Raw genomic sequence first — 25053 nt, forward strand, 5'->3', positions numbered from 1 at the left:
AAGATAAAACTTTTGATGAAAGTGACTTTGATGATGAAGCATACTATGCAGCTTTGGGAACTAGGCCACCTATTAATATGGAAGAATTGGATGAATCATACCAGAAAGTAATTGAACTCTTCTCTGTATGCACTAATGAAGACCCTAAAGACCGTCCTTCTGCTGCATGCATTGTTGAAGCTTTGGAAATAGAGGTCCAGTATTAAGTATGCCCTATGTATATAACTCTTTACTCTGACACATTTATATAGTTACTTTACTGATCTGTAGTTAGTTATTAGACTCCTTGGAGGTGGCCTATTTGAGGACCATAGTATTTTGGTAACATTTGAGTAACTATTTCTAATATATTTCATATAAGCTTATGATAAGCTCCTGGAATTGTACTGGGTTTTCTCTGAGACTAGTTACATAGTACTTTGTATTGTTCACGCAGACTTAAAACACTAGCAATAAAATGCTGTAAAATGTTTAACATTAATTTGAATTGAATGACCATTACTTTTATTAATAATCTTTCTCAAAAACTCTCTATTTTAATGGATGTATTCAAATTAGCACTTTCTACAGGACAAAATAAGCCTACATTTGTTTGTATTTTAAAACATCAAACCTTTTACTGGCCTTCCTTGGCTGATGTGCTTATTAACAGAGTATGACTCAAAAGAGTAGCTCTTTGGATAGTCCAGACTTTGGCTACAGCTTGTCTTGCTTTCTTGGATGTTCTCAGATCTTTGTTTTTTGCTTTATTAAATGTATTTCATATTTTGTATTGAGATTTTTTTATTTTACTAATCTATATCTTCAGTACTTCAAGTCTGGTGTAAAAATAATAGAACCTAAATAGGGTACTATAGAATAAAGGATACCTTTGGTTCCAGAAGTTATCTCAGCATTATCTTTCTGTGTACTATTGAGTGTGTTGTCATTAAACATATTAAATAGATATCAGTAGGTTTCTTTCCCTTTCTTGACTATTTTGCTAATCTGCAAAATGAAGTTGGTTTGGATCAGTAGTTTTTGTAAGCCACAGCCCCTGCACATTTTCAAAATTATTGAATACATGATAATTGTGATCTAGGTGATGCCTAGATTTGGCAATAGATTAGGTACCACTGCACTCTGAGCTTTAAAAAAATGCTAGAATTTACTAGAGGGTTCCTCTTAGCACAAGATTGTACTAAGCAATAGTGGACAGACCATTAACTAGCGTATCTTCTACCAGAATATATTATTAAAGTGACAAGAAAGTAAATTGAAAGTTGACTTAATTTCTAAAGAAATCTTAACGTGTGTACAATTTTGGACCCTGATATTCACTAGGATCTTACTCTGACCTATGTATCTTGTTATTCTTTTTTGCCAAGCTAAATAAACAGCTTTTCCCAGCCCATTCTCTTCCTAGCAGGAATAGTAATTCCTGCTTTTATAAGACAATAATGCATGAATGTGAATTTTCTTTTTAACACATAAACCAGTACTTTCCATTAACAAATTTCATTCTTAATATAATGTTAAAACTATGATCACTCACTTGATTTTTGGTTTTTCTGAAGGTGCATGCTTGCATGGACAGTTGTTGAGTTAGGTGTTCCTGCAGAGGAACATTTGCTGGAGGTTTTTGTTGAGTCATCCTCTTCTACCTCCTCTGACAAATTTGGTTTTAGTTGGGATACATGTATCTAAATAGGAACAAACTAAAGCCAAGGACTGGGCCAGCAAATTCACAGTGCTTATCTATGGCAGACACTACAAAATAATCCCAGCATGCTTTTTCTCGAGTCTGGATAGGTGACCTGGAAATCCTCAACACAGCATTATAGACAATTTGCTACCAACTATAAGAAAACTTTTAAAATTTATTCTAGAACTTGTTCTTTATGTCTCAGATATATCTTCTTTTTTTGCCATTTTACTCATTCTCAAAAGAGCAACATATCACTGGGTTGAAGTAGTACTACCTTTCTACTGAATTAGTAATAAATCAATTTCTTACCTCCCAGAAAAGTCTCCTTTTATTGTCAGTTTAAGGCCTCTAGGAGCCTGTTTGTAGCTCTGTAAGATGGAGATAATCAGCAGCTAGCTACTTAAGAAATGTTAAGGATTATTCCTAAATAACAAAACCTATGATAAATAGAACAGAAAATATAAAGCCAAGTGATAGGATCAAAAATGTCAAAAGTGGCCAGATGAGGCCTGTAATGCTAGCATTCTGGATGGCTGAGGTAAGAGAATTGCTTGAGCTCAAGAGTTTAAGACCGGTCTGAGCAAGAGTGGGACCCTCCTCTTTATTAAAAATAGAAAAATTAGCCAGGAGTTGGTGGCTTGTGCCTGTAGCTTCGACTACTCTGGGGGCTGAGATAGCAAGATTGCTTGAGCCCAGGAGTTTGAGTATGCTTGCAAGATCTGGGTGTTAGGTGTGCCCACTGCTGTTGAGTTAACATTGCTTTGAGGTCTTAGTGCATTTACTTCTTTTATGTGTTAGACTTAAAGAAAAGCCCAACCCAACCAAAATTATTAATAGCAAATCATGGCCCATATGTCCAATAGAAATAGGTACTCGAAAGACAACACATTTAAGACATACTGAAGTGAAGCAAACAGCAAAATAACTGCATATAGATCTAAAGTAATTTGCACTAGAACTAAAGTAGAATTAGGGAGAACTTTTAGTAATCTCTTTTTGTATTATCTGAATGTTCTTTACAAAGATCACATACCACTTTTACTTATTTTTTTTGCAGTTTTTGGCTGGGGGCTGGGTTTGAACCCACCACCTCTGGCATAGGGGCCAGCACCCTCCTCCTTTGAGCCATAGGCGCTACCCGAGCACATAGTACTTTTAATAACAATTGTAAAAGAACATCAGATCAACTATATAAGACTAGGCAGAATAAAAGAATTTTAATTGATTCATCACAGAATCACTGAACAAAATGGTTAAGAATTTTAAAAAACAATGCAGAAAATAGTATTAAAATATTTGCATAATTACACACATTTTCACACTTCCACATTCCTTTTGGAACCCAGGCTTTTAAATTTTGAAACCATGTTAACTTACAGGTAAAAAGAATGCAGATGAACAGATTCTATAAAGAGTTATAACTGTGCTACTTACCTAGTTAGTCTTATTACCAGACAGTAGTTAAATGATCTTTTAGAATCAAAGGAATCTAAATTTTTTTTTTTTGCTTTACCAAGTAAGCGTGAAAGAATTATATTAGAAAAATGTGTGCATATTTAGGTATAGTTACATAATGTCATATTCACTGGTGTACCAGCTTAGATATATTTACTAACCTTGGTTCTGTTACCATAAATTTCATAAAGACTTTTGCCAGATGTCTCAGAAGAAGAAGGTACATTATTTTAAATAAGCAAAAAATTCAAAAATGAAACCAAATGAATTAGGAGCCATTTTGTTAATGACATCAATTCCCAGTAACAAGTTCCTAAAGTAGCACTATTAATATTTTCACACACAAAAATTAATGAAATAGTGTAATTGCAAAGTATAATTTTAATTAAACTTGATGACAGGTATATATATGATTTGATTTTCAAGAAGATTAAAACATTAAGCTATGAAATTCTGTTCTACATAAGTAGACATGGGATATCTTATTTATTCTTTGTCATCGTTTCTTGTTACAAATGAGAAAATACTTTCTAATTACATTCGGACTGAGTTGTAATAGAGAAGTGCCCATAAAGTGAGAATTTCATATATAGAATTCAGGAATTACCTTTAAACTTTGAGCATGGAAATTTTTTGCCTGGGTTTAAATGTAACTCTTTGCTTCTGATGTGGCATGAAATAACCCTGGTCTACAGGTATGCTTTATGAAAGACCAGATCGGAGCACATTTTCTCAGGACTTCTTGAGGCAATGTGCTCCTGGTTGGTCACACACATTCAGTTCAAAATAGACCTATTTAAATTAAACAAAACAAAGACCAACCAACCCCCCCCCCATAAAGATCAAATCAAATTTCTTTGTCTACACTTTTGAAAACACTTTGCTTTGTCAATTCTCTTTAGTAGGAGTCAAGTAATTTTTCAGTTCTAGCTACAAAGTTTTATAACAAAGGAATCAGAATGCTCATTAGTACATCACCTTGAAATTTCCCTCTTTGAATCCACAGGTAATCTTTAACAAATTTCAAATCATAAGAAACAAAACTATGGCAGGCTTGCATGCCTCTGTGTCTGAATCTCAGTATTGTATGACATTAAGGGGATTTTTGTACGTATCCACATAGTAACTATTTTATATTTGAAATCAACTTTAACTATTAAAATTGTATACCAGAAAATTAGGGGTGTTGCAGTACTTGGTTGCAAATAGCTTGCCATCTGGTGTTGGATCAGAGAATGCTATTTCATCAGTGCTGAGAAAACAGCCAAACATGAAACAATTCCTAAAAAAGAGGAAGACATGATTTAACAATGGAACCAATTGTTTTTGAGACAGAAATCTGTTTGTCCCCTGGACTAGAATTCAGTAGAGTCATCACTCACTACAAACTCAAACTTCTGGGCTCAAGCAATCCTTTTGCCACAGCCTCCCCAGTAGCTGAGAATACAAGTGTGCACCACCACACCTAGTTCCTTACAATGATACTCTAGTGGGACAGGCAGGTCCTTATTGTTGGTTTCCTGTTTATATGTGAATGATCTCTGCTCTATGTACTGAGTCCTGGGATGTGTGAGGCAGACAGCCACCATTAACCAAGTATGTCAACTTTTTCCTCCCTAGACCACTGGAAATAGCACCCATAACTGCCACGAATCCTCATTTTATTTTCATACCTGAGAGTATCTACCAGTCGTCTTGCAATGCGCTTTCTTCTCTTCAGTTTGAAAACCCAGATTCTACTTATCCCACAGACTGCAGGTTCTGGTACATTTGAACATTGCCATGCCCTCGGACATTCTTTAGAGCTTGAGGATTCTGGGCCAGTTGGTTCAGACAGGACCCGAAAGGCCTGCAATGATAAACAGAAGCATCTTTAACATCACAGATTGAGCTCACTGTTCTTTTCTTTCTTTCTTTTTTTTTTTTTTTGGAAACAGTCTCACTTTATCACCCTCCGTAGACTACTGTGGTGTCATAGCTCACAACAACCTCCAATTCTTGGGCTCAAGTGATCCTCTTGCTGCAGCCTCCCAAGTAGCTGAGACTACAGGCACCTGCCACAACACTTGGCTATTTTTAGAGACAAGGTCTCACTCTTGCTCAGCTTGGTCTTGAACCTGTGAGCTCAGGGCAGTCCACCCACCTTGGCCTCCCAGGGTGCTAGGATTACAGGCATGAGACACCTCACCTGGCCTAGCTCATGGTTCTTTTCAAAAAAAATTTTTCCTTATGCAAAACTCAAGTACCTACAATTAATTTTGTATCTTGGCCAAATTAGAAATGCTTTCATTTTTCTTAAATTCCAATTCAATTATAGTCATCCTATGCTTTAAAAAAAATCTATAGGGCAGCGCCTGTGGCTCAAAGGGGTAGGGTGCTGGCCCCATATACCGGAGGTGGCGGGTTCAAATCCAGGCCTGGCCAAAAACTGCAAAAATTAAAAATTAAAAAAAAATATATAGTTGAGATAGTCCCACATTCCAGTGCATTCCATACCATTATAAACCTACCTCTTTAACTAATTAAAAAACCTTTTAATAAAAGACAAACAACTGTTTCTATCCTAAAATTTATATATATGATAACTTAATAAACTAATAACATGAAAGGTTTGTTTATATATATCTTAACCATGAAATTAGGTTGGTCTGTAAATTCTTTTTTCTTGAGACAAAGGCTCACTTTCACCCTGGTAGAGTACCATAGTGTCTGTCATACCTCACGGCAACCTCAAATTCTTGGGCTCAAGTGATCCTCTTGCCTTAGCCTCTCAAGTAGCTGGAATTACAGGCACCTGCCTACCATGATACCTGGCTAGTTTTTCTATTTTTAGTAGAGGTGGGGTCTTGCTCTTGCTCAGGCTTGTCTGGAATGTTGGAGCTCAAGCAATCTACCCACCTTAGCTTCCCAAAGTTCTAGGATTATAGGCATGAGCTATTTTGCCTGACTGGCATTTAAGTTTCATTTATTTATGTATTTTTTTGAGACAGAGTCTCACTATGTTGCCCTCAGTAGAGTGCCGTAGCATCATAGCTCACAGCAACCTCAAACTCTTGGGTTTAAGCGATTCTCTTGCCTCAGCCTCCCAAGTAGCTGGGACTATAGGCATGGTATTATCTCTACTTTCTAATGAACTTTTTAAAATAGAGTCTCCGGCTCAGCGCCTGTGGCTCAAGCGGCTAAGGCGCCAGCCACATACACCTAAGGTGGCGGGTTCGAATCCCCAGCCCGGGCCCACCAAACAACAATGATGGCTGCAACCAAAAAATGGCCAGGCATTGTGGCAGGTGCCTGAAGTCCCAGCTACTTGGGAGGCTGAGGCAGGAGACTCGCTTGAGCCCAGGAGTTGGAGGTTGCTGTGTGCGTGATGCCATGGCACTATACCCAGGGGACAGCTTGAGGCTCCGTCTCAAAAAAATAAAAATAAAAATAAAAAAATAAAATAAAGTCTCCTTCTGTTGCCTAGGATTGAATGCAGTGGTGAGATCATAGCTCACTGCAAGCTCAAACTCTTGGGCTCAAGTGAGCCTCCTGCATAGCTGGGACTGTAGGCATGTGCCACTATACCCCGCTAGTTAAAAATTTTTGGGGGCTCAGCTCCAGCCACATAGACCTAAGGTGGTGGGTTTGAATCCAGCCTGGGCCCGCCAAACAACAATGACGGCTGCAACCAAAAAAAATAGCCAGGTGTTGTGGTGGGCGCCTGTGGTCCCAGCTACTTGGGAGGCGGAGGCAGAAGACTCGCTTGAGCCCAGGAGTTGGAGGTTGCTGTGAACTGTGATGCCATGGCACTCTACCCAGGGGGGCAGCTTGAGGCTCTGTCTCAAAAACAAATTTTTTTTTGTCAAAGCTGGTTTTGAATTCCTGGTCTCAAGCAATCCTCTCAACTCCCAAAGTTGGGATTACAGGCATGAGCCACTGTGTCTGGCCTATTGTACCTGTTCTGATAGGTGTGTATCTAATTTTTAACTATCATCAAGAAAACTTTGCTTCTGAATTGAGAGTGGGTAGAAGAGATGACATGAGTTAAATGGCTATACTTGCCTATTATCACTACATGCGCCGGCCACATACACTGAAGGTGGTGGGTTCAAGCCTAGCCTGGGCCTGCTAAGTAACAATGACACCTGCAACCAAAAAATAACTGGGTGTTGTGGCGGGCTGTAGTCCCAGCTACTTTGGAGGCTGAGGCAAGAGAATTGCTTAAGCCCAAGAGTTTGAAGTTGCTGTGAGCTGTGATACCATGGCACTCTACCCAGGGTGACATAAGTGAGACTCTGTCTCAAAAAGAAAAAGAAAGAAAGAAAATCATCAAACCACAAATGAAGAGAGGAAAAAGAAACAAAGTCTACAAAACCACTAACAAAAAATGGCAACAGTAAATCCATACCTATCAATAATTACTTTAAATGTAAATGAACTAAAATTGCCAATTAAAAGACAGTGGCTGAAGGAATAAAACAAAAAAGATCCAACTATATGTGACAAAGATTCATTTTACCTTTAAGGACACAGAGACTGAAAGTGAATGTGTGGAAAGAGATACCCCAGAGGTATATACATTTATATCAGACAAAATGGATTTTAAGTCAAAAACTATCACAAGAGACAAAGTAGTCATTATATGATGATAAAGGGATCAATTCATCAAGAGGGTAAAATAATTATAAATAAATATGTACCCGACACTGGAGCACCTAAATATAAAAAGGAAATATTAACAGATCTGAAGGGAAGAAATAGCAACAATAAATAATCTAAAATTCTTAAGGAACTATGAAAGACTCCAAATAGCCAAACCAAACTAAAGCAAAACAAAATAACAAAAACCCAAACAAAAACAAAAAGCAAAAGCTGGAGGTATCATACTTCCAAATCTCAAAAGTACACTACAGAGGAATAGCAATCAAGGTACAGAGGTATAGTCTGACATAAAAACAAGACACACTGAATGATCAGACAGAATAATTCAAGGTATGTGTAACTTTAATTGATCTTTAACAAACATGCCAAGAACAAACAATGTGGAATGAAGCCTCCAGATAATAAAGGGTGCTAGAAAAAAATAGATACCCACATACAGAAGTATGAAATTGGACCCTATTTCACACAAAATGGAAAAATTAACACAAAATGGATTAAAGACTTAAGACCTAAAACTGTAAAGCTACTAGGAAAAAACATTAGCATTCTTGACATCGGTGTGGACAATGATTTTTGATTTTTTGGATATGACCACAAAAGCACAGGCAATAAAAGCAAAAATAGACACATAGCCTACATCAAACTATAAAGCTTCTACCTAGCAAAGGAAAACAACAGTAAAGGAAAAAATCTTACCAAGTGAGAGAAATTTGCAAACCACACATGAGGAGTAAGGAACTCAGACAAACTCAAGAGCAAGAAAACAACCCAATTAAAAAGTAAGAAAAGAACCTGAAATTGAAATCAGTATGTGGAAGAAACAGCTATACTCCTATGTATACTGCAGCATTAATAGTTAAGACATTAGTCAACCTAAGTATCAACAGATGAAGAAAATGTGGTATCACATGGAACATTATTCAGCCTTAAAAAAAGGAAATCCTCTCATTTGCAACAATATGGATGAACCTGGAGAACATTATGCTAAGTGAAATCAGCCAGAAAAACAAAAACTAAAAAACAAATACAGCATGATCTCACTTACATGTGGAATCTAACTAAGTTGAACTCATAGAAGCAGATGGTAGAATGGTGGTTGTCGGAAGCTGAGGGTGGGTGATGGGGAAATAGGAAAATGTTGGTAAGAGTGTACAAAGTCTCAGACAGGATGAATTAAATTCTGGAGACATATTGTACAGCAAGGTAACTATAGCTAATATATATTTGAAAACTGTCAAGACAGTAGCTCTTAAATGTTCTCATCACAAAAAATTGGTAAATATGTGTGAGGTAATGGACATTAGCTTGATTTAATCATTTTTACAATGTGTACATATATATATGTATATGTATATCAAACATCACGTAATACACTGTAAATATATACAATTTTCTTTTTTTTTGGCCGGGCCTGGGTTTGAACCTGCCACCTCTTACATATGGGGCCAGTGCCATATTCCTTTGAGCCACACGCACCACCCCAATATATACAATTTTCATTTGTCAGAAATATCTTAATAGAGCTAAGGGAGGAAAAGATACGGAAAAGGTCAAATCCATCACTCTTACTGCCAACAATACAAAGCAGCTGCATTTCTTCCCAACTGCTAATGATACCTGGGGAAACCACAATGTTTTCTAGAACATTGATAATTAGTACTTAAAAGAGATTCTCATTAAGAGATAATAAATATTTTGTCATACATAATAACCTTTACTAAGTTACATGTTTAATAACTCGGGTTTATAGGTTTGCTTATTTAAAATCACTATATTTTATAGCTCAGGTATAGAATAAGAGTAGCTTACTTATCCTGCTTATGTAAGACAAAATGTCCAAATATTAACACAAATAAGTGACTTCAATTATCCATAAGATTAAGGATATTTTAGTAGGAAAAAAGTCATTAATGGTAGCATTACTGAAACTCCTAATTTTTCTCTTTATTCTGGTCACAAATTATACCAATAATTTAAAAGACATATACCATACCTGTTTGATGGGCTCTGCAATTAAACACCCAACTACTCTCTTTTCATCAGATATAAAGAGAAAAGTTTTGGTTTTGTTTGGACATCTAGAAACAACTTGCTGAAAGCCCAATTCTCTATCAACAAGTTCTTGGACATCTTCTACCTAAAAGATGTTAAAATCAAGAGGAATTTGTTTTAAAAAATACAATAGAAACTATATACATTTTTATACACAAAATATACAATTACTACAATTTTACCCTGTTTTACTTCTATCTCCTAAATTTACACACATACCCAAATTATTACACTATCAATACATATATCTGCTATTTTGTAAATAGGATTTTAAAACCTATTTTAAAGATAAAGAAAATAAAAAACCATTTTCACCAGAATGAAATGCAGGCACTTGGGAGGGCTAAGGAGAAGTGACAAAACAGATTCGTTTTCACTTTATTCGTTGTTTATGAGGGAAAAACATCTGACTCAAGTAATACAGGCAACTGTCAACATAAGAGAAAGACTCTAGGGCCATTAGTTTCTCAACACTGAAAAGTGTAGTGAAAGATGAATGTAAAAGATAAAGTGGTACAGCAGTTTTTTCTTAAATCTCCAGCTGACACACCTTTGTCTTATAATTCTAAATTTAGTTATGTATAAATTACACATACCCAAGTGTTAGCAAAGGCAGTACACACTTTAACAAAGGGTGATTTCTTAGGGCTGGGAGAACAAGGATTTGAAAAGTAATGTTCCATACCTTTCTGACAGCGTAACTTGGATCATGTGGCAGGACCAACACGATTTTCCCATCCCAGAACTCTGCTACTACTCGCTCTTTCTTCCATCCCTGCCAAAGGGAAAATAAAACGGGTCACAATTTACTTTGTGAAGATGAAAACAACACTAAGTAATTTGGTGTGGAGAAGACAAGCTAAATATGAAAGATAAGCCCTTCATAGAAACAGAAAGAAATACTAAATTATTAGGGGTGGGCAGGTGGAGTAGAAGTAGTAGGATAAGGAGAACTCCAAGGAAAGGAGTCCTCAGACTTCTGACCCCTGTGCTTGGCAAGACTGTGGACAGACCAGCTCATTGGTCCACTTTATTTATTTTTTGGGGTGTAGGTGAGGAGGTGATGAATATATTAGGTATCTTGTTAACTCATCACTTTAATCCCAATTCAAAGTACTTTAACATGTGGGCCCAGTATCTTACTGGAAGAAGTTAAAGTACTATGGTATTTGACAAGGGTTTTAGAAAGCTTGGTAAGATTTCAATGAACATAAAAGGCACAAGTGGTCACTCCAGGCTACAGTAACTAACTGAATAAGCAAAGGTGCAGAGAATGGCAAAAAGTCTGGAGTGACTGACAGAATGACTGGAAGAAATGAGACTGAAATATTTAATAAGATCTATATGAAGAAAACTATAAAACTTTCCTGAAGGTATAAAAGACATGAACCAAGAGACTTATACTTAAGTTCCTAAACTGGAAGACTCACATGAAAAATGGAATTTTTTTTTTTTTTTTACCCTGGAGAAAATGGCATCAGTTTGATAATTTCAATCAAAATTTCAATAGGTCTTTTATTTTAAGGGAACTTAATGATAGGTTCATTTTATAGTTCACATAGAAGAGGAATTGTGTAGAAAAAGTCAAGAGATTTTTTTTAAGAAAAAGATAAAGGATTTACCTGACTAGATAGATATCCAGAGTATGATGCCACTTTTAAGATACTGGCACCAGCACAGAAACAGACCTAAGATGCAGAACGGTGTCCACTAACAGCCTCATTTATGTGGGGGAATATAGTATACGTTAAAGGTGACATTGCTAGCCAGCATGGAACATAAACCAGTCAAACAGTAATTCCGGCACACTTGGCAACCCTTTAGGAAAAACAAAGTTAAGCTCTAACTCTAATACTACATCTTAAAACATTTCCAATGGGTTAAAGATCTAAATATAAAATTTATGGCTATAAAAGTATTTTTTAAATATAGGAAAAACTTATTAACCTTGAGATTGAGAATGATGTTCTTATAACCCAGAGGTTACAAATTAGCTAATTAAAATTTTAATTTTCGGTGGCAATATACACCATAAAAAGTTAAAAAAAAAATCAAGTAACGGCATTTGTATATTCAGCAAATATCTCTGTAAAGATATACAGATGATTGCTGGATGTCTATCAATAGGGGGATTGGGTACCTGAAAGCAGTAGGGAAAAACAATTTTCACGGGATATACTTTTGCACCTTATAAATTTTGAACCATGTGATGGTATTACTGTATCAAAAACAAAAAAAAGAAAAAAGGGGGCAGTGCCTGTGGCTCAAGGAGTAGGGCTCTGGTCCCATATACTGTGGGTGGTGGGTTCGAACCCAGCCCCGGCCAAAAACTACAAAAAAAAAAAGAAAGAGGGACTGTGAGAATATATTTGTAACATAGGAATAATGTACAAAATATGTAAGGATTTACACCCTGAGTATGTTCCCATAAATTAAAAGAAAGCAACTCAATAATGTATAGACAGGCTTCACTAGAAGAATTTGGTTTGGGTGGTGCCTATGGCTCAGTGAGTAGGGCGCTGGCCCCATATCCTGAGGGTGGCGGGTTCAACCTGGCCCTGGCCAAACAGCAACAAAAAAATAGCTGGGTTTAGTGGCAGGTGCCTACAGTCCCAGCTACTCGGGAGACTGAGGCAAGAGAATCGTCTAGCCCCAAGTGCTGGAGGTTGCTGTGAGCTGTGATACTATAGCACTTTATCGAGGGTGACAAAGTAAGACTCTATCTCTTAAAAAAAAAAAAAAAAGAAAAGAAAAAGAAAAAGAAACAGAATTTGGTTTGTTCCAGCAGCCAGATCTTAGAGCTTAATGGGGAATGCACCATGTGATAAGGTGGGCTCAGCTGACCACAGTAAGTAGTCTGGGTTTTATTCCTAGTACAGTGGAAAGCTAGCAAGTTTGAAGCAGAAAATGTCAGAAATTTATTTCTATCTTAGAACTCTTTGGCTGACGTACACAGAATACACACATTCTCTTATATACAGGGTAAACATAAAGTTCACATGGAATTTAAACAGTAATTTAAATTGCACATGAACTTGAGGGGATCTCTCCAAGGCTTTGCGTTTTAGATTGCCTCACTATTTGCCTCTGCTCAGAATGCAGTGTATTTATGTAACACTTACTTTTATATTAGGATAGTAAGTTTGAAACCACATTATTAGAAGTGTCAGTCTCAAATTTTAAGCTCAAGAAAACTGCAGACAAATACCTAAGGATACAAGGATCTTTCAATACTTAATAAAAGGTTTAGATAAAGAAACTTTACTTTTAGAACAAATTGAAAAGACTTCCTTCTGACTTACCACATATTTGATTCCTTCCAGAAATCTGTGGTGATGCTGGACATGCTGCATTTCATCCTCAGGGCTGGAAGCAGCATATATCATGCCACAAGATTTACACATAGTAGCCCCAAAACGCTTCTGACCTGCATCCTGCAATGGGAGGTGGGGGAAGTTAATCTAACCGTAAGTCTGGCTACTATACCCTTCTCTTCCTTCTCTCCTCCTCTAAAACAAAGCACAAAGAGACCTAAAAATGCTATCAATTAAAGCCATAGACTTGTTTCTTTGAAAGGACAGTAAAAGAAAACAAAACTAAGATTCTTCACTAGACCCATAGTTCTAAGAAGAGATAAGATTAAATTATACAATTTTAGGCAGGATGAACAATTTATGAAGAGCTTAAATCAAAGACCTAAAGTAATCTTATTTCAAAAAGGAAGAGCACAAAAATTCCAAGACTTCTATATTAACTATACAGTATTTTCTCCTTAAGCAGTTAGAAATATTAAATTCTTTATTTTTAAAGATTATTAAAATTCCTTGACCCCAGGGCTAATAAAAAATAAACATATAATAAAAGTTCATGAAAGGCACATAAGTTTATGAATATAGGGAAGTCAGGAACATTCAATGGAACAATCTGTAGGTATTATCTAATATGGGGCTTGACAAACTTTTTCTGTAAAAGGCTGGACAGTAAATTATTTAGGTTTTATAGGACACATAGATTGTCATATATCTTCTCTTTTTCAAACCTTTAAAACTGTAAAACCACTTTTAGCTTACAGGCCATGGATCAGGTTTAGCCCATGGCCATTGTATGTTAAACACAGGTCTAACTTAGTGTAGCTATTCCCATTAAGTCTTCTGTTGATCAATAATTTTCTTTTACTTGAAGGCAACTGATTCATCAGTATCCTATTAAAATACTAGCATCAACCAATACTATCAGTTCAAAAGTCTACTGAATAGCTTCATATGCTGTCAGTACAATAAAACTGGCAGTTACAAAACTCAGAATATCAATAAACCTTAGTTAACTATGCTAAGTTAATATGTCTGACTTTATGCTCTTTATGTGACAGCCGTAACAGGAAGAGCTTTGCTTTAAATTTACTCACAATGATGAGCTGGTCTTTTGATTCTTTATTTGTATCTCTGGTATTCGTACTTTTCTGGGTACTGGCATGTTTCAAGAAGTTAGTACATACAACAGATCCCACAGAAGACTGATCTTCAGCTAGAGATCTTGAAATAGAAAGTTGTTAAATATCACATAATAATTTTAAAATGTTTGAGGAATTACAATGAAAAGAAAACAGACATATGTATGTAACATTTACAGAACACCTTGTTATTTTTAAATGCTTTCTGATGAAGTAGTAGGGACAGGAATAATGAGAAACCTAAGGCCCACTTAGAAAAGATCAGTAATGTACTCACAATGAAGTAACTAGTAAATGGTCAAGTAACTAGTAAGTCTTAAGACTCAACTCCTGGTCTTCTGACTCCAATCAAAGGGACTACCAGATGCACATATATAGAACTACTTTGGAAGCTGACTTCAACCTTAAGACCTTTTTTTTTTGCTTTATCAAATCTTAGGACAGTATTTACCTGTGTAAGTACAAAGAAATTCCTGGAGTACTACAGCAAATAAGTAGACTTTAATAAAGAATCTCACAGACCCACAGGAAATCAGAGTCACCAGCATATTATGATCTAACAACTTTTTACTTGGACTATGAGACTAATAAATTCACCTTTCCTCATACAGAAAGCAGCACCCCACTACTATAAAATTCTTCAGGAAAAATAAAAAAAAATTTGGCCAGATAGATGTAGTTGAGTCAATTCTTTCCATTAGGAAAGACTGTGGGGACTGACTTATAGAGGTTGCAAACTCGAGTCTGTTAGGTCAAATCCAGCCATCAGCTCTGTTTTAGGTGCCCCACATGGTGTCTGAAACTTTGGATTAGCTATCAATGTTTTAAATCCTAGCTTTAATTTAAAAATGTGTATTTCCAACATTATAAGAGATACTATTAACATCACTTTCTCTATTCCTTCAGAGAATTAGCTTGAAACAGCACTTGCTCTTTTAAATGGGGCATGCTGTCTCCACCCAGCCTACTGGTTCTGGAGGCATGGAGTTTTTTTGTGAGACAGTTTCATCATGGCCCTTGTAAGAGTGCCGAGTCGTTATAGCTTACAGCAACTTCAAACTCTTGGGCTTAAGTGATTCTCTTGCCTCAGCCTCCCAAGTAGCTGGGACTACAGGTGCCGGCCACAACACTTGGCTATTTTTTTGTTGTAACGTTTAGCAGGCCCAGGGTGGGTTCAAACCCGCCAGCCCCCGTGTATGTGGCCAGCACCCTAACCACTGAGCTATGGGCACTGAGCTGAGGCATGGAGTTTCTAACATTTATTTTATAATGAAAGGACCTGGCTTTCTGGGAGCAAAAGGAGTAGAAGTCCTTAGAGAATAGAAGTAAATAGGCAAGGAAAAAACCCAAGCACCCAAAGAAGTTAAGACAGCAGGGAAAAAACCCTGACAAGTAGGAAAAAACTATCCAATGCTTTAAGCTAAGTGAAGCTGTCTTGTTATTTGAAAAAGTGGCTCTCAAAAATGACTTGACAAACTTATACTAAGAAATATATTTCACATCATGACTAGTATGTGGTGAAAACATATAGATAACTAAAGCTGAAGTCTCACTAAATACACTTGCTCTGTGAGATGTACTATCCATTAAAAAAACTCTGGATATGGCCATCCTAAGTTAGTTTGACAAATTATTATTATATTAATAGGCTATTACCTGCAGTATGAAAAACATTAGTGTAGGTCACTGGGCCTTTCCACTTTATGCAGCCTTTTCTAAGTAATTCAGCTCTCCCTGACCCTGCATGTGTGACAGCAATCCCATTACTTTCATCTTAAGAATTATAACTTTCTTATACTTTATTTATTTAAAAGCTTGTCCTCTTTGATAGCAGGGTCACATGTTATTTATCTTTACATCTCTAGAACTCAATATATCAGTATAGTTGAATAATACACAATAGATGCTCTCTACATGGCTGTCAAATGAATAAAAATAGACAAAAAGAAAATACAAATATGAGACTGTGCACCTGGAGAAACTGTCATCTACCTGAAGTAAAAGTAAATGATTTAACCCTAAGAAATCTCTGATATCTGATATCTTGAATTCTACAAAAGAGCAATTTCACACAAAAAGTAGAGTCTCAGTATTTCTTTATGCTAGATTAAATTAATAGACTCTAATACTTTAATAGTATTTATATATTAATAACACAGCTAATTGTGTTAGGCTTCTGTTATGGTTTAAATGTTTCACCCAAAGTTCACATGTGGAAAGTTAATTCCCAATTCAATAGTGTTGGGAGGTGGGACCTAATGGGAGGTGTTTAGCTTGTGAGGATTTCATCCTCATGAATGGATTAATGTCAATTATTAAAGGCCTTGAAGCTGCAAGCAAGTTCTCTTCTCTTGTGTGTACATTCTCTTTGCCCTTCTGCCATGGGATGAGGCAGAAAGAAGGCCCTCACCAGATGTAGCTCCTTGGTTTTGGACTTAGCAGCCTCCAGAACTGTAAGTCAAACAAATTGCTGTCTATTATAGATTACCTATTCTGTGGTATTCTATGCTAACAACACAAAACAAACTCAGCTTCCATCTAAATAACAAGTCATGAAAGACACACAGGTAAGAAAAGGGAAAGTTGAGAAAAACTAGAATTATGGCCTTTGAAGAGAAAAAGTTGCTCACCCAACCTAATCGCTGAGGCAATTTAAGGTGAGGTACTCAAGTAAGAGAATGTAGCCAGTAAGTTCCTTCCTTACCTACTATCTCACTTTATTTACCATCAAATGGGAGACAAAAATCAAAGCTGCATAGGAATATGTTCAGACCAAGAGAAACCGCTCTCTCAGAACTCTGCCACCTACCATGCTCTCTACTCATCCACACCTCCCCCTGTAGCAAGTCTTTATTTATTTATTTTTTTTTTTGGCGAAAGTGCCTCAAACTGTCACCCTGGGTAGAGTGCAGTGGCATCACAGCTCACAAAAACCTCCAATTCCTGGGCTTAAGCGATTCTCTCGCCTCAGTCTCCTAAGTAGCTGGGACTACAGGCATCCGCCACAATGCTATTTTTTGGTTGTACTGGTCATTGTTGTATGGCAGGCCTGGGATGAATTCGAACCCACCAGCTCTGGTGTACGTGGTTAACCGCTTGAGCTATAGAAGCCAAGCCAACTCCTAAGTTTTTATGCAGTTTCAATGAGAGGCCCTGATTTCGTCTCTTATTCTCAATGTTATTCTCTTACTTTCCTTAGTAAGGAAGAAAAAAAGTCTCCTAAATTAAATTAGCATTAAAAAAAAAAATAAAAAAGACCCAGAGGACCTATCTTACCCATAATTCTTGGACTTTAAAACAAAAACAATTCTTACTTTTTTGCATTGACTGAAGACACATTGAAGATGGGATAGATGACGGACTCAGGAGAAACTGGGAGAGAGAAAAATGGAAATAATTTGTATTACCATATAAAATCAAAGCTTTAATATCATAAGATTATAATAAGACTAAAACATATTACTCAAACTTAAGACTTATCAGTAATCAAGACACTATAATATTGGCAAAAGAATAAATAGGTCAGGGTGGTGCCTGTGGTTCAAGGAGTAGGGCGCCAGCCCCATATGCCGAAGGTGGTGGGTTCAAACCTAGCCCTGGTCAAAAACTGCAAAAAAAATTAAAAAAATAAAAAAGTAAATAGGTCAATGGAGTGAAATTGAACTCAGAAATATAGCTATACAAAGTCAACTGATTTTTGATAAAATGTCAAAGGTAATTCTGTGTAGAAAGGTGAGTTTTCAACAAATGGTGTTGGAACAATTACATGTCCACATATAAAAAACTACACATACACCTTCTAAAATATTAACTCAAAATAGATCACAGATTTAAATGTAAAACAAACTATATAACTTCCAGAAAAAATATTAGAGAAAAACCTGCATGAATGTGAGTTTGCTGGCAAATTTTTAGGTACACCACAAGCACCATACTTGAAAGAACTCTTATGGTACATCCACAGTTTAGCGATAAATGGGAATTACCTCTGATACACACAACAGCATCAATGCCTTTTTAAATGCATTACTACGAAAGCAGCCAGACCAAAAAGGCTATATATCGAATGATTTCATTTGTGTAAAGCTTTTGCCTGAAAGGGTTAAGACTATAGGAATAGAAAACCAATTGATTAATGGTTGCCAGGGGCTTTGAGGAGGCGTGAGTAGTTGACTACAAAGGGTAGGCATAAGGGGCTAATTTAGGAAGAAGGAATTTACGCATTTGACAAAACCTACAGAACTATATATCACAAAGAGTGAATGTCAATGTATGTCAAAAGAAAAAAAATCTATATTAAGCAGAATATTGAAGGATTCTAAGACAGAGTCCAGACTGTAACAAATAAATTGAACTGTAATGGCATAACTATGCTAAAGGAAGAGGGAAAGGGGAAAGAGAAGCTGACCCAAATTAACTTTAGCAATGCTATTTTGAATAGAAATTATAAGTCTAAAGGCAGACTATACTTAAACATTATAATCTAATAGGTAAATTTTTTCTCAAAGGGGTATGAATTAACAATTTTAAAGGCAGGTATAGTGGCTCACACCTGTAATCCTAACACTCTGGGATGCCAAGGCAGGTAGATTGCTTGGGCTCAAGAGTTTGAGACCAGCCTGAGTAAGAGTGAGACACCATCTCTAAAACTAGCTGGGCATTGTGACAGGCTCCCAGGTACTTGGGAGCCTGAGGCAAGAGGATCACTTGAGCCCAAGAGTTATGAGGTTACTGTGAACTATGACTCTATGGAGGGTAACAAAGTGAGATTCTGTCTCAAAAGAAATAATAAAATAAAATAAAAACAAGACCAAAGCAAGTAAGAGTCTGATCTGGTATAGGTAAGTTACTTAAGTGTATTTCCTCATCTGTAAGTGGGCATAACAGAATCTATTTCCTAAGGTGGTTGATCGAATTAAATGATAAATTGCAGTTATTAAGGAATAAACTTCAATTATGTATATACTTTCATGACTTTTGCCATATCCTTGCACCATCTGTGTTATTTTTATTTACTAAATATTTTTCTTTAAATTGATTTAGACAATGTACTGACAAATTTTAACAGTTGTAAATAGAAACCATTATCTTGGCCGTACATTCTATTGTATCAGGATCAGTACTTTAAAGTTTTAACCTAAGGATCTCTGTCCCTGCTTTTCAAAATAAACTGCACTTGCTTTACCACAGAAAAGTCACAGAGAAAAACATAAACATGACAAATAATGATGAAGCATTATTACAAGTAAAGTCATGTGAGTTTTCTTACTTACTTGTCTTGTTCTCACCAAGAGAATCCTCTGAAGAAAAAATACACTTATTTTTATCAACTTCATATTCCCTCGAAGAAACTACTCCACCTGATGAATCCTGAAAATGAACAGGTTTTTTGTTTTTGTTTTTTTAAAGAAAATCTATAATTCTTATTTGATTTCTATTTTGTGAATGTATCCCAATAGATCTGTTTCTAAGGCAAAATATTTAGTTTATTATGAATATATTTTATGTGATTTTTAAATCACTTTTCAGTCTATTTTTAGGAAAATTTCCTATATTCATTAAATGTATACCTCCTTTTAAAAACCAGAGTACACATACTGTAATTTGTCACCCTATCAAAAATATATTCTATATCCTGATAAAGATGCCAGAATGAAGATTACAGACCATCACTTCCATAATAATTAAATAAACAAGAAAAATTAGAAAAAATAGCAAAAATTTCCCCAGCAGCCACCAAACTGGAAAAACAACTTTTTGTTATAAACTTTAAAAGCAAGCAGCCAAAGAAAGAACAATATTCTGGAGTCACTGGAGGGGCTTCACCAACAAAGGTCCCTACTTTTTGAAGAGGAAAGGAGGAAAAGCAAAGTAGAAAAAATCCTGACAAATTCCCCTGACAAAACCACTAACTTTAGAATTATTAGTGAATACACAGCATGGAGAAAAAATTTAAAAAAACCCCAGTTGTTTAAAGTAGACCTTCTATTCAAAACCATAATATATCAGCAGGGGGTTGGCGTGAGGTGGGGGGAGATGGCATCAGTTTACCATTTGTCAGGGCTCTAGAATGAGTTGGGGGGGGAGATATTCTCTAGCCTGGGCAGCAGAGTGAGACTGTCCCCACCCCACCCCACCCCCTAAAAAAGAAAATCCAGAAAAAAGTAGCAGTAAATTGGCATGTAAGTATTAAGCAAACAATAAAAGAATTAAAAAAGAAAAAACTGCAACTAGTCTAAATTGAGTCATGCCATTAACTATAAAATAAACATAAAGTACTTTATACAAGAAAAGAATGTAAAATAGCTTATAACTTTTTACACTGCATTGAAATGGTAACATTTAAGGGTGGTGCCTGTGGCTCAGTGGGTAGGGCACTGGATCCATATACCGAGAGTGGCGAGTTTGAACTCTGCCCAGTCAAACCGAAACAACAAAAAAATAGCAGGCGTTGTGGCAGGCGCCTTAGTCCCAGCTATTCTAGTCCCAGCTACTCGGGAGGCTGAGGCAAGAGAATGGTCTAAGGCCAGGAGATGGAGGTTGCTGTGAGTTGTGACGCTACAGCACTCTACCAAGGGCAATAAAGTGAGACTGTCTCTTTAAAAGAAAAGAAAAAGAAATAGTAACATTTAAAACATGGTGTATTAAATTTTTTTTTAACTTTTTTTACTGTGGCCAGTACACAAATTTAAAATTACATGTGGCTCATATCAGATAGCACTAGTCTAGGCCAGCTGTGTGAAATATGTGCAAGACCAAAAGAAGGCACATAGAATGGGAACTGTGAAAACACAGTATATAAAACAAAACCTCAGCTATGCATGTACCGTAATCATCGCCAGATAGTGGGATTACAGAAGATACTTTCTATATATAGTTTCTATATTTTCCAAAATTTCTAGAATAATCTACCACTTTAAGTAATAGGCTAAAACAAAAATACGACATGCTTACTTCTTGAATTTTGTTATTTCTACTTTCTAAAATAAAATCACTGACTACCAAATAAAGGTTATTAAATTTCTCTGGATAAGCCTTAGTTTACCCATGAGGGAATTTAATGAAATGTATACTTTAATGCTAATGTCAGGCAGCTTCCTTAAGCCAAAAAAGAGAGAAAAATCTCATCTTTTCACCCTATCTTTAAATTTGTTACAGTGACTAAATACTATACTCCTTGGCTTTATAAATGCAAACCTCCAGACTGTAAGGAAAATCAAATTTTGTTTAACTATGTTATACATGTTATTTATACTGATATATAGCCAACAATTTTTAAAGAGATATATTTAGCTTTCTTTACCTTTATTAATTTGTCTTCATTTTTGCTTTTTTCACTCAGTAGCTCAATGTTCAATTTCCTTTCCGGGAATAAGCACTTTGGCATTTGCCTTGTCTCTAAAGGTTTCCTTTCTCTAACATTTTCTACATCAGAATCTTCAGTTATTACTGATTTATTCTTTTGGGTGAGTCCCAGTGACTCATTTTCCAGAGAACATTTTTTAACAGAGGATTTTTTTCTACTAACAAAAAATGCTGCTCCACCCTGGAGTGTAACCTGTGGTTTTGTTTTTTGGCTTAGAACTCGAGGAACATTAGGATTATTTTTAACTGAATAACAATTATTCTCTTTCTCCATAATTGGCTTATAGGTCACTCGATTTTGGTGAGAACTTTTAGAAGTCCTTGATACAGGCTTGACATGCTTATAACTTGGTTGACACTTAGCAGTTAAATTCTTCTGTGGTTTTTTATTGCTCTTCTTGGAGTAAACTGGTTTTCTCTGAATTTTTCTTGTCACACTGGGAAAAGATTTATCTTCATTATTAGTTTTTAGACAAGTGGTTCTATACTCTTTTATCACCTTTCTCTCCAATGGATTGAGGTATGACTTATTTTTGTTGTAAAAGGTTACAGCAGACACAGCAGATTTAAATGGTGAACCTTGACTTGCAGATGGCAACCCATTTTTTTTAGCTGTTTTGAGGGGACTTAAGGTGAAATGGCCTTGTTGAGAGCAATGCACATTTTCTTCATTTTCATCACCACTTTGACAAATGTACTTTTTATTAGTTGACAGAAACAGATTTTCAGTGAAGTGCAAAATTACTTTCTTTGATGGAATATCTGACGACAGGCTATGAAGAGAAAAAAAGTTCATTGATAAGTTCAATATTTTGCTTCAAAATTTATGTAAATCACTCAATAAACTCTGCCTATAGGTCATATTAAAAAAAAAAAAAAAAAACACATCCTAGCCAGGCATTGTGGTAGGTGCCTCTAAGTCCCAGCTACTCAGGAAGCTGAGGCAAGAGAATCGCTTGAGCCTGAGTTTAAGGTTGCTGTAAGCTACCTTGGCATTCTACAGAAGGCAACAAAGTGAGACTCAAGTCTCAAAAAAAACAAAAAACAAAAAACAAAAAACCCTTCCCTAACCATATATACATTGTCTGTTAGTTTAAAAGTAAAATTCTCAAATTATGTTTTTATCAAACAAAAACATTCAAATATCATTCCAAAGTAAGATCCTAAGAATGTTCATGAAAACACTGTATACAAAGAAACTCTGATATACCTGTATGGGTATATGTGTATGTTTTAAAATCTATTTCTATATCTTGTCCACATACAGTTACAGCCCATATATTTTGCTCAACTGGCTAGGAGAAGTCCCCTATACTGATTAATTCTCTGTAATAAACTGACAACCAAGGGCCTCTCCTACAGAGTAATTTCTATCTCTGAATACATACTTTAGACGAGCATCTACTGCATGCAAAACACCATGTCAAATACTATAAAAGAGACTAGAAATGACAAAAGTAATCAAATATTTGATATACTTCCCTCTCCATAGAAAACAGTATATTAATTCCCTCCAGAAGTACTAAACAATTCATCCTAAAACTTATTGTATTTTCAGACTAAAGTTAGAATATAGAGTATTGCAATAGTCTATTAGAAGCAGGCTTTATAAAGGAAGAATGGAAATTTTAGACAATAGGAAAATAAGACAGGACAGTGGCTTTTTCTTTTTTTAAGAGTTTCTATTCATAGGATGAGACTCACCTGTCACTGGTGAAAGAATGCTTTCTCTTCCTTGGTGTAAAAGATGCCATCTTCTTAATTCCTAAAAGTAGTAGAGCAATTATAACAACCACATTCATCAAAAGGGTATAGAAATCACTCACTGTATCAAAATACCTTAAAAGTTTGAAAAATTTTGGCAAGGTGATGTGCTCCATAGAGATTCAAAAAAAGGACTTTTTTGGCTAGGCGCCCGTAGCACAGTGGTTATGGGGCCAGCCACATACACCTAAGGTGGTGGGTTGGAGCCCAGCCGGAGCCAGCTAACCAACAAGGACAACTGCAACAAAAAATAGCCAGGTTGCGGGCACCTGTGGTCCCAGCTGCTTGGGAGCCTGAGGCAAGAGAATCACTTAAGCCCAAGAGTTTAAGGTTGCTGTGAGCTGTGACGCCACTGCACTCTACCAAGGGTGACATGGTGAGACTCTGTCTCTCTCTATATATATGTAAAGACTTTTTAAAAAGCAAATTACTTAAGATTTAAACCATTAGTTTAAAAAAGAGGAAACACTACACCACCGCAAAAAGCCTGGAGGTGGTGGTTCACACCTGTAGTAATTCCAGCACTCTGAGAGGCCAAAGAGAGGATCTCTTGAGCTCAGGAGTTCTAGACCAGCCTGAGCAAAAGCAAGATCACAGTCTCTACTAAAAACAGACAAACTAGCAGGGTGTTGGGGGTGGGGGGCGACTGTAGTCCCAGATACTCAGGAGGCTGAGGCAGGAGGATCGCTTGCACCCAGGAGTTTGAGGTAGCTGTGAGCTAGGCTGAGGCCACAGCACTCCAGCCTGGGTGACAGAACAAGGCTGTCACAAACAAACCCACACACAGAAGATCAAAGGAGGGATTATATCTGTGTTTCAATCTGCCAACTACAAAAGAGGAACCAGTTTTTACCTCAATTCGGGGCACACGGTCCCCTTCAGTCAACCTGATCAAGTCATATTCCACACTGCTCTCCTCCCTCCTCCCCACTTTATAGATGCTTCTGTTCTCTCGTTCCCCCGGCACCCCAAACTCCTTTCGCGTATTTTCGACAGACTGTATGTTCTTAACAAAAGCGGAGACTGTTTCTAACTTTTCATCAGAGCCCAGAAAAAAATAGGTGAAGCATAAACCTCTGCCATTTTACTGAGGAGCCTGAGTATGCCGTTCGCTTCTTCCTTATCTGTAAACACTGACGTAGGGAGGCTGCTGAGAACAAATTCCAGAACGCACGTTAACTCGGGGGCAGGAACTATGCTGCTCAATAAAAGCTCATTCCCTTCCCCTTGGATCAAGCATTTTCCTCACAAAAAAGTGTACAAGCGTGATTTCAAAGCTAAGCGAACAAACAGACCCAGCTATTTGGGAATGAACAGCGAGCTGCGGTTAACGGGAAGACCCTTCAGGTTGAGCGGGGAAAGGTAGGAGAGAAAAGCGTCCCAAATCCTGAACTCTTGTCAGGGCAAAAAGACGAGAAAACGTCGGGAAGATGGGAACCCGGGCAGGAGAGCGCGGAGCGCCGGCCGGGGGCTCGCCAAGCCCACTGCAAAAGCTCCTTTCGATCGACTTTCACCCCATGTTCCACAGGGGCTCCGCTTCTCTTGGAGCTCCAACCCTCAGCTTCGACCTTCCCCAGCGTTTACCTGCGCCGCAGGGGCGAGCGACTTCTTCCCAGCCGCGCCAGTCGCTCTGAGC

General features: G+C 36.8%; 2 protein-coding genes across 2 annotated transcripts in view; one reads left to right on the forward strand and one right to left on the reverse strand.

The window, feature by feature from the left end:
• The window catches only part of PBK (PDZ binding kinase), a 16058-nt gene extending 15567 nt beyond the window's left edge, over nucleotides 1-491 (forward strand). Inside the window, exon 8 of the mRNA XM_023515565.1 lies at nucleotides 3-491. Coding sequence (XP_023371333.1) covers nucleotides 3-206 — 204 coding nt within the window. The 3' untranslated portion in view covers nucleotides 207-491. The remainder of the gene's footprint in view (nucleotides 1-2) is intronic.
• Nucleotides 492-3762: 3271 nt separating this feature from the next.
• ESCO2 (establishment of sister chromatid cohesion N-acetyltransferase 2) lies at nucleotides 3763-25053 on the reverse strand. The gene is made up of 11 exons (XM_012807684.2): nucleotides 25002-25053; nucleotides 23358-23418; nucleotides 21592-22426; nucleotides 19562-19658; nucleotides 17603-17660; nucleotides 14244-14370; nucleotides 13141-13272; nucleotides 10524-10613; nucleotides 9780-9923; nucleotides 4816-4991; nucleotides 3763-4424 (listed from the first exon to the last, which is right to left on the reverse strand). Exons 2-11 carry the CDS (start codon nucleotides 23405-23407, stop codon nucleotides 4292-4294), a joined length of 1842 nt encoding a protein of 613 aa, XP_012663138.2. The 5' UTR covers nucleotides 23408-23418; nucleotides 25002-25053; the 3' UTR covers nucleotides 3763-4291.

The sequence above is a fragment of the Otolemur garnettii genome, unplaced genomic scaffold (genome assembly GCF_000181295.1).
Source record: "Otolemur garnettii isolate 467f Iridium unplaced genomic scaffold, OtoGar3 scaffold00074, whole genome shotgun sequence".
Classification (NCBI taxonomy): Eukaryota; Metazoa; Chordata; class Mammalia; order Primates; family Galagidae; genus Otolemur; species Otolemur garnettii.

What these genes read in the sequence shown, in the direction of transcription:
- ESCO2 (XM_012807684.2), bottom strand. Translation starts at nt 23,407, where the DNA reads ATGGCATCTTTTACACCAAGGAAGAGAAAGCATTCTTTCACCAGTGAC. An exon ending in ATGAAGACAAATTAATAAAG is followed by an intron (nt 19,659 to 21,591) that starts GTAAAGAAAGCT and finishes GTTCATTTTCAG; the next exon opens with GATTCATCAGGTGGAGTAGT. An exon ending in CGACTGGTAGATACTCTCAG is followed by an intron (nt 4,425 to 4,815) that starts GTATGAAAATAA and finishes CCTCTTTTTTAG; the next exon opens with GAATTGTTTCATGTTTGGCT.